General features: G+C 36.1%; 1 protein-coding gene across 1 annotated transcript; it reads right to left on the reverse strand.

Annotated features, from left to right (window-relative positions):
* Positions 1 to 681: 681 nt before the first annotated feature.
* Positions 682 to 10134, reverse strand: LOC110158435 (von Willebrand factor A domain-containing protein 7-like). Its single transcript, XM_055148865.1, has 18 exons — positions 10030 to 10134; positions 9562 to 9653; positions 8905 to 9137; positions 8572 to 8838; positions 8401 to 8494; positions 8196 to 8327; positions 5603 to 5795; positions 5197 to 5360; positions 4236 to 4348; positions 4018 to 4134; positions 3831 to 3949; positions 3417 to 3597; positions 3140 to 3272; positions 2691 to 2840; positions 2297 to 2389; positions 1948 to 2228; positions 1536 to 1826; positions 682 to 1209 (listed from the first exon to the last, which is right to left on the reverse strand). Exons 3-18 carry the CDS (start codon positions 9082 to 9084, stop codon positions 682 to 684), a joined length of 3036 nt encoding a protein of 1011 aa, XP_055004840.1. The 5' UTR covers positions 9085 to 9137; positions 9562 to 9653; positions 10030 to 10134.
* Between the last annotated feature and the right edge of the window lie 298 nt (positions 10135 to 10432).

A 10432-nucleotide genomic window follows, 5' to 3' on the forward strand; every position in this document is an offset into this window, starting at 1 on the left:
AAGATATTTGAGAATGTTTACTAATATTTTTTTTTTTAATTAAAGATATACATAACCTGTAGGGAAACACCTAACCCCTTTGATATCATTCTTTGGCACATGCTTTCCAGTGTTTGCTTTGTTACATCAGGGTAGTTACCTGAGGGTCTGAAGATGGAATTAGCCACACTAATAATGGTTATAATCTTTATATATTTACATTTTAAATGTATAGATATATATAAATATGTGCTGTCCCTTTACAAATAAAATAAATAAATAATAATAAAAATACCAAGACATTTGATTATTTATTATGAATGTAACCAAAAGAAACGTAACAGTACATTTAAAATAGTAAACTCAGAACAAACAATCCGAATTGAATTACATAAAAAAAAAGAAAACAAAAAACAAACAAAAAAACAAAAACACACACACACCAGATGAATTTTAATGAAATACAGTTCATTTAACATTTCTTAACATCCAGTTTTTTAAAGTTTCATCATAGTTTAAAACATTTCATCAGTAATATATTACTGAATAATATTTACCTTCATTATTAATAGTTGATATCACATTCAGGATAAAAGACAGAAATACAAGGATGATCAAAACCAAATAATTCTTTATAATAATATGTGTAGTGAAAAAAAAAGGTAAGCAGTAAATCATTTTTTATCTTAATAATAATAATGTTTATTTAAGTTGAAAAGCAAGTAGGGCAATGATGAAACAGAGGAGAAAGGACTGGCTGACTTTTGGAGCCAAAGACAATGTAGTAGTAGTAGTAGTAGTAGTAGTAGTAGTAGTAGTAGTAGTAGTAGTAGTAGTAGTAGTAGTAGTAGTAGTAGTAGTAGTAGGAGTAGTAGTAGTAGTAGTAGTAGTAGTAGTAGTAGTAGTAGTTGTTGGTTCTGTTGTTGCTATGGCGCTGCTCGCCACTTGAGTTGTGAAAGAACAGGAACCTACGTTACCTACAGCATCCACAGCGACTATCTCCACTGCAGATGAACAGCAGGAAGCTTCATAGGACACAAGGGTGTCATTGGCATTTACAGTTGTGTTCAGAGTGCCGTTGCCTTGTCTGTGGTACACTCTGACAATACCAGTGCCATTTACCCCGTCACTCAGCCGAATGGAGAGCTGCCAAGTGGAGTTACTGCAGAGTTCTGTGCAATTGTCTTGTAAACTGAGCAGCTCACAAACTGGAGGAGACACATCTGTGACCTGGAAATGTAGAACAAATACTGAAGTTCATGATATCATACTATGAGATGGGGGACAAGACCCAGATTTTTCTATTGATAACATAGTATTTTCATTTTCAGGAATATTCCAGAAGTAAATTCACATGTTGAACCATATCATTCCTATTAGTGAGTACACCCAAGAACTTCTAGATGTTTAAAAATATTAATTTCATCTGCCCCTGCATCTATATTAAATATTATGGGCCTATAGAATGTTATAACGTAATCTGAAACCCAGCTAACAATTGTGCTAGATGTCAGGTCTTCTGCATTGTTTGAGCATATATTGTAGTTAGTAGTTACCTCTTTCAGGACAGTGGCAGTTAACACAACATAGTTGATGTCTCCATCTGGTGCTTGAGCCTCTATTGTCAGTGTGACTTCAGTACCAGACTCTGCATTCGTGGGAACTGAAAGTTGCAGTGTGCCAACAGCGCTGCTGCCGCTCTCCACCTCCAGAGTCCCAGGAAAAGACACACTGAAGCTTTGGTCGTTCGTGACTCTAATTCTAAAAGTTCCTCCTGAACCATTGGTGGAGACAGTAAAGTTCACAGACAGTATAGCACCTGGTTCAATGACGTCATTTTCTTCACTCTTAAAAAGAAGAAATTATGTTAAAATAACTTCATTGGCCATTTATAATTTATTACCATTTTAGCCCACAATTGTTTATAACATCATTAAAACTTGCATTCTTATTTTAATAGATACTTACAATAGTGATTAAAACAGACGAGGCTCTGGTGTTGGTAGTGGACTGTCGTTGGAAAGTCAGTGGGTGCACTGATCTGGTTGAACTTTTGCCATTCTGCCCCTTTACAACCACAGTAAACTCCTGGTAGGGGATTGTCTCAAACTGGACTAAGTATTCTCCATTGCCCTGACTAGTGACTGTGCCTTTCTCTTGTCCAGACCCGGATGAGTAAACAAGATCCACTTCTGTCACATTGGCTGTGTCACTCCCAAGTAGTGTTACTGTCATTGTGCCATTAGCTCCTACTCCAAAAGTTAAAAACATGCATTACTCTATTTGTATTCATCACATTCAGCAGCTACTTCTTTACCTGCTTTTGGACGATCTTCAATCGCAGTGTATCCCTCAAAAGGGCCTTCTGTTGGCTGCATAAAGCTGAAGAAAAAGTCAATGGGAGTCTTGGCTAAAATAAAACAAAATAAATATTACATAGTTAACAGCAGCATGCAAATAACTCTGTAGTGTACTGGGACTTGATACTGCTTGATTGGCCAGTGGGTCCTGAGAAAGTTATCAGACAGTAATTATTATGCAGTATGGGGAAAAAAAAAAAAAGATTTAGATATTGGTAATGTAAACCAAATATTGTATATGGCCTGGCACCAAAAAAAAAAAAAAAAAAGTATAAATTATACATAATAATGAGCAATGCCCAGGCCTGTATAACATTTACAATCATGTCCACAGTCATGTCTGTGTCCTACCTGTGATCTTCAGAGAGTAGGGGTTTGTTGAACCCATCCTAATTTCCCATGATCCCACTTCTATTTTCAACATTAAAGCTTGGAGGTTTCCAACAGCCACTGTTGAAGTGATGAGTGATCCATTTGTGGCAGTGCCCTCCTGAACCACACCTGAGAGCACAGAGGCCAAAAAGTGGTTTAGTGGGCATTCAAGTAGTGCTTGTTGTGTGGTAGTTTGTATTAATGCAAATACCCATTTATGTATTGACTTTTCTGTGTAACATTTTTTGTGTAGTATTCAAAGGGGCTCTGAGGTCATGTTTGGCCAATTGTGACATAAGTAAGTACAAGAAACACTAGGTTTAAAGGAGTGGGAGATGTTTGAGAAACTATTGATCACTGAGGAAAATAATTGCCCCCAGTCATGAACATCCACATTGAACTTCCTTTTTAATGAAAGTAGAAGTCACCTGTGGGGCTGATGAGAGTGAAGTCCTTGTTTGTCCCAGTTATGTAGATGGTGAGGTTTGTTACTGTGTCATCCACTGTGAAAGTGAAGTTTTCTAACTTTCCTGGGTTCCTGACGACCTGCAGAAGGGTCACCTTGGGGAGTGGACAATATTTTAATATCTTTTTAAAATTTGTGTCAATTATTGGGAAAAATTATATATATATATATATATATAATATATATATATATATATATATATATATATATATATATATATATATATATATATACCATACCACATTTGAGGTTGAAGTCTCCAAAACAGCATTGATAGCCTCCAGGAGCTGATTTTTTGTCACTTCCACAGCCTGGCCTCCTGAAGCAGCAGCCAGGTCCTTGTACACTTGACTTTCTGTAACTGCCAGTCGAGCAGCTCTCTGCTGCAGATTTCCATTGTTTGATCTACGCTGACGTAAACTTGAGAGAAAGTAGTTACCAAAAAGGTAATCAGCAAAGTAGTGTACATGTTTATTAGTATTAGTATGCTTAAAGTATTTTTGTTTTGAATATCATTTTGAATGCACTGTAATCGGTTGGTTTCCTTGGTTGGTATTAAATCACACTGTACTGTATTGTAACTGAATACTGGATTATCATTACTTCACCTCCCCAGATGGTTTTCAAATTAAAAAAATGTTGTATTTTCTTACTGTCTTACTCCTCCTGAAGCAAAAGCCAGGTCCTTGTACACTACACCTCTTTCCTGCTGATTCCCACTGTTTGATCTACGTCGACGTAAACTTGAGAAACTAGTTATCATAAAATTGACCTGAAAACAGCGATTGTTTATTTTTGACATCCATTACATTTTTAACAAACCTGAGCTAAAACACCTACCACAGAGCCTGTCCTTTCTATCAGTGCAGTCACTGTACTTTTCAGGTGAGAGTCTTTTGCTGCAGCATCAGTGAAGAGGTAAATCTCAGAGTCAAAGGGGGCACCTGTTAGAGCTAGCTGTACACAAAAGAGAAATAATTAATTAGTTAAAATTTTGTTGTATTTGTTTTATTGTAAATCACTTTAATATGTGAGGTATCAAAGAAACTAGACATCACCTGCAATCCAGAAAGAGACATTTCAGGTGCATCTCCACCACCGCTCGGAGTCAGTGCATTAATGGCATTTTTGAATTCATTTGCATCTGTAGTTCTTATAAGTGGACCAAAATCTAAAACCACAAAATAACAAAGAAAGAATGTCTGTGTAATCCAGGGGTCTCCAAACCTTTTTCCTCTGGTGACCTTAACAAAACAAAAATGCCAAATAGCTACTTATTTTAGCTGTTGCAAGAATCAGTCTTGGAACAGAATGCCTATAAAATATAAACCATTATCCATTTCTTAGTACACAAAACTGGGCATCAAAATGATAGATTTGGAATGGTAAATAATCAAATTTTACTTATTCATCCCAATACACATAATTCAGATTTCCCTTGGCGAGCTACTTGGAATGGGCTGGAGAGCTACTGGTAGCTCCTGAGCTATAGTTTGGAGACGCCTGGTGTAATCCTTCGGTTGTCCAGGGAGGGTGAGTGGCAAAAAAGGTTGAACTGGTTGTCAACTAGACACAACTCTTTAGAGTGATTTGGCCACTCAACTTACGATGGTTACTTATTTACAGTGAGAGTTACTTGCTCTCACTGTAAGTAAATAACCATTGTAAGTAAGGGCAAGGTGATGCAGGGTCATGATTTAGGAAAATATGACTCAGGTGACAGTTTTCAACTTTGCATACCTCAACAACATTATACTCTCTGTGAATAATTGATATGTGTGTTAGTTTCATTGTGGTTAGTTCGTTCATTCAGAGAGATTTAAGTGCTGCGTCAGAACTGAATAAGCCAGAGGTAAAAATAGATATAGATTTGAATGGTAAAACATATTCACTCTTAAGACTTTGTTTCAGGTGAAATAATTTAACCTTTTTTGTCTTAATATTAAGGATAATGATTGGTGGTTGCTTGTACTTTTACTGCTTATATTGCTTAAAAAAAAACAAGTCAGTAAAATTTACCTGGGTCATTAAAAGGCACGAGAATATAAAATGAAGGCTCATTCTTTGTTCCAACTCTTTTGTTTATTATTTCTGAAGTTACTTCTTTCACTGCTGCAATATCATCACCCATACTTCCCGTTGTGTCAATCACAAAACATAAAGCTTTTCCAGGGATGACTCCCCAACATTCTGTGGACAGAGGAACAAATAACACAGAAAAAAAAAAAAAAGAATATCATGAAAAAGTTAAATATTATATTATATCAACTCACGGCACATAGAAAGCTTCATGTGCCATGAGTCTATATAATATATGGGTACTTTCTGAAATAAGTATACTATCTTCTTTAATGCAAAGATGTTAGATGTTTTTAGATTTATATTTTGTGAGTTCTGTATACAATCATACTTAATTTAGTAGATAATGTACCGTAAAAACTCTTTGTCCCCTGCTGCATTGCGCACATCATCCAACAGCTCAGATGTGGCTGCTACAGCGACCATAGCAGCCTGATTGTGCAGGTGTCCATGACTCGAAGTTAAAGTGTCCTTGTTTATTCCACCTTTGGGTGTCATCAGTGCTGATACGTCTGGAAAATCACCATGACTGCATTTTCCTGTGAGTAACAAAATTTATAACTTTTTGTTATTGTTAAATAATAACCATAATAACCATAATTATTACCATATCATCATTATCATATTCACCAAAAATATCCAGCTCATTCACCAGGAGCTAACCCCCTCTTCTGCTCCATCGGCCTCTACATCTCCTGTCACTTCCAACCCCTTTCCATCATTTACCTGCCTTCTGTCAAGCAAATCTCTACTCTTGCCAGCTTGACCCACTCCCCACAGCCAGTGTCAAACCACCCTTCCATTTCTGGCTCCTTTCATCACCTATAAAATCCATGCCCCCTCCCTCACCTCTGGAACTATTCCCACTCCCCTCAAAGCTGCCTCTGTCACTTCCATTCTCAAAAAAAACTCCACACCCCCACCCTCCTCACTTATCAATTGTCTGGATCAAGATAAATCCTGGGTCACCTCAAACTTCCTCAAACTCAACAGTAATAAAACCAAACTTCTCCTTGTAGGCACCAAATTCACCCTAAGCAAGACTGATCCTCTCTCCATTTCCATTGACTGCACCTCCATCTTTCTCTCCCCTGAGGTTAAGAGTTCCGGTATCATCCTCTGTCCTTCCCTCACTCCCTTTCTTATTTATTTATTTGTAAAGGGACAGTACATATTAATGAACATTAAAAATGTAAATATGTAAAGATTATAGCCAGCGTGGCTAATTTCTTATTTGCTTCAGTCCCTTTGCAGGCTGATGTGAAATCATCTACAGGACAGGGAAAAGTAAAAAAAAAAAAAAAAAAAAAAAAAAAGGACAGGGGAAAGTACAACACCAATCACAGAAAAGTACATAAAACCAGCACACTCACTACACATACAAATTAATTTCAAACAGTTCATTTGAAGTTCAAAGTCAAGAGTTTAAGAATTAAACCAATGACCCCTCAGTATAAAATAATTATTTAGTTAAATATGGTGACATATTTGGCCATTGAACAACCACTGTTTTAAAGCTTTAGAAATGTTGCCATTGTTGAAAGTTCTCGTATATGAGCAGGCACTGTGTTCCATGTTTGACCTGCTTGATAAACAAAAGAAAGCTGTCCAAAAGTACTTTTCCTAAATGGCACAGAGCAGTCGCCTCTAGAGCTGCTCTTGCTGTGAGATTTGAATTTCTTTTCACAAACTCCTTTAGAAGAGGTGGAGCAAGATTATTATAAACTTCATATACCAAAATTAAATCTGAATATTTGATTGTGTTGTCCCAATTTCGAAATTTGTATTTGTCAAGTATTCTGCAATAGTGATCATTTGTGGGCTTTTTGTCTAATACCTTAAATGCTTTTTTATAGATAGTTTCAGCTTTTGCTTGTCAGAGTCCAACTAGTAATGCAATAATTTAGGTGTGGCACAATCATTGAATTTAAATTCATAATTGCCGAGTTTGACATTAGATTATTTCTTATATGATGAAAATTTTATAAATTAGATTTGATTTTATTCACTGTTCCTTTGACATGTTGTTTGAATGAAAATTGTGGGTCCAATGTGACCCCCAGACACTTCACTTCCAGTTTCAATTTTGTGGTCGGAAAGGCCCAGGTTGCATCCGGGGAAGAGGCTGCGCTTGAATATCCAGGTAATGCTGTGATGGCCAAGTTGGTTTTAATAAGTACTCAGGTTCGGTTGGATGTGCTGAGGAGAATAGGTCCAGCCATCTTGCACCTACGGCACAGCCTTGTCACCTCTGGCCTGGATTACTGCAATTGCCTTCTGTTTGGTCTTCTTCAAAACACTCTCTACAAACTTCAGTTGATCCAAAACACAGCTTCCCTCATCATCACACACACACCCTCCTTTAGCCACATCACACTCATCCTACAACAGCTCCACTTCCTCCTCATCACACATCACATTCAATACAAAATCCTGCTCCTCACATTCAAAGCCCTCCACAACCTCGCAACTCTATATCTCTCTGAGCTCCTCCACATTGCCACACCCTCCACTCCTTCTCCTCTCTCCAGTTCTTTGTTCCCTCTGCCCATCTTGTCACCATGGGGAGCAGAGCCTTTAGTCGCCCCTCTTCTCAGCTCTAGAACACTCTACTTCCTGATCTATGCAACGGTGACTCACTTCAATATTATTATTATTATTATTATTATTATTATTATTATTATTATTATTATTGGGACAGTAGGGAAAAAAAGGTATTTACTTCTTCCCACTCAATTTTGGACATAAACAAAATTAACTTTTTGTGGTATACATATATACATATGCATTTTTTTGTAGGCATGATTTATGTGTGACTGTCTGAATAAATATTCATTAATTAAATTGTAATCATAAAAATCATAATTACAATCATAGTTCTAAAAAATAATTTGATAAAAACATTCTTAACTTAATCTTTAAAGATAATGTTTGCTTACCTGGTGGCTTGCTTCTGAATGGATTAAGGAAGAAAAACCCTGATGTCAGGACTTTCTCTTCAAGGATATCTTCTAAAATATTGTTGGTGCAATCATTTCCAACACAGTCACGACAGGTTGCCCTTGTTTTGTCTTAAGAAGAACGTCAAAATAAAAGCTAGTTATAGGTTAGAATTTTTTTGTTCTTCTTTTCTTTTTACTTTACCTGCTATTTTGCCAATGCTATCCAGTTTCCTGATCACATTAGAATTTGGCCTGTCATTTCCAATTTCAATCCAGTTGCTGTGACTGTAGAAATCCTAAATAATTGAATGATTTTACATGTTATGTTATGGTTTATTTTGGAGGCAACACAATTTGAAAACCACACCATCACCTGTAAAGTATGTGATATTTCTCCAAGTTTAAATCTTGCAGACAGCATATTATCTTTCTTGATGCTGGCCTTTACAGCGTCTAATCCATCTGTGATTAGTTTTTTTCCTTCAATAAAATTTTCTTCATCAAAATGTCGCTTTGAGGATAGTACATATAAATCCACTGCTGCATTTCTGGATTTAATGATAAATATGTTTCTGCCATAAGCCCTTCCTGCTTCACGTGCTGCACATGCTTCAAGTACGCTTTCTGTGGTGAACGATGTCTGTAACAAAACATGTATTTGAGCTCATTTTATCATGGGTTTATACAGTTAATATGGAGATCGTACAGGAAAAGTGAAGCCCCGGCCCTCAGCTTCAGCCACAGCGCGACAGGCATGTGTAGTGACATTTAGGATGGCTCTCTGTGTGATCTCCTGATGACTCCATGATTTTCCACTCCCCAGGATTTTAAAACCAGGCGCTCCAGGGAGCAGGGAGATGAGCGCCAGTAAACACAAACCAGACATATTTTCACTTCGTTTTCATTTCATTTTCACTTAGCACTATGACTTCGGAGATTCTGTCAAAATATCACCAGATTGTTAGAAGCATGCAATAATATTATGTGGTTATAAGATTATTAAAATGATAAGTAAACAGCTAAATATTGTACATGTGTAAGTACTCTTAACACACCCATTATTATGGTGTGCAAGTGAACAAGATCACTGGATTTACATAATAGTTGTCCTTTCAGTTCAGTATAAAAATAATTAAATGTTGCATGATTGATAAATTTTGCATTTAGTCATCAAATAGGTATAATGGTAAGTAATTACTAAATTAATTCATAATTACAGTCTGCTAGGCTACTTTCCATTTACAAATAATCTGGCAGGTTGATGTAACTGTTACAACAACCTGCCATTACATTGTAACAGAACAAAATAAACAAATATTATATACACAAGTTAAATAAATGAGAATAAAGAACTGGTACTTACAACAACTGCAGATGTCTAAAACCGAATGATAGAGTCAGCACAAATATATACATCTGCTACAAAGTGTTGTTATGACAACCCACTGGTCAGACCTGTTGAACAGTTACGGTAAATTCTGTCAAAAGTCTGCCCTCATTCAAGTGTCCTTTTGTGATAAGTGTTCCCGTATGCTCATGTGATTAGATATTTTAGATATTTTTGTAAAATGAAGACAAGTTATTACATTGTCTCCTGAATGATATAAAAAGCTTAGTACGTTTACTGCATGATACAACCTTTTTAATTTACAAACTCACATTTATTCTAAATGTAAAAATATTTTGAATGTCATTTTGAATTCACTGTAATCAGTTGGTTTCCTGGGTTGGTATTAAATCACACTATACTGTATTGTAACTGAATACTGGATAATCATTACTTCGTCTCCCAGGATGGTTTTCAAATTAAACAAATGTTGAATTGTCTTACTATGCCCATCCTCAGCAATTGTAGTAACATAAAGACCGTTGCTCCCCTCCCCAATAATCTCAGATGACATTAACTAGAACCCTGTTGCTATACAGTCAAATGCAGGTCAAACTTATAAATGCACCCAAAAACTAAAATCATTCCAGTCAAACCAAAAACTTTTCTAAATTTGTTGACAGGAAATGTTAGTCACTTGTTCAATGTGTAATAGAAGGTCAAACATTTACCAGGTGTACTGTTTCTTTCTCTTTGCATTAGTGGTGAATATTGTTTTTTTTTACATTTGAGCTTTTGAGTGTCAAAATTATTGTTTATCATATATTTTCTGTAGCAATGCAAAAGAAGAATTGAATTGATTTTATACTTTTTAGCAATTACCGGTAAACTAAAATGCCATTTCAAA

Source organism: Boleophthalmus pectinirostris, unplaced genomic scaffold, assembly GCF_026225935.1.
Source record: "Boleophthalmus pectinirostris isolate CB_2022bp ecotype Guang Dong unplaced genomic scaffold, ASM2622593v1 HiC_scaffold_12, whole genome shotgun sequence".
NCBI lineage: Eukaryota > Metazoa > Chordata > Actinopteri > Gobiiformes > Gobiidae > Boleophthalmus > Boleophthalmus pectinirostris.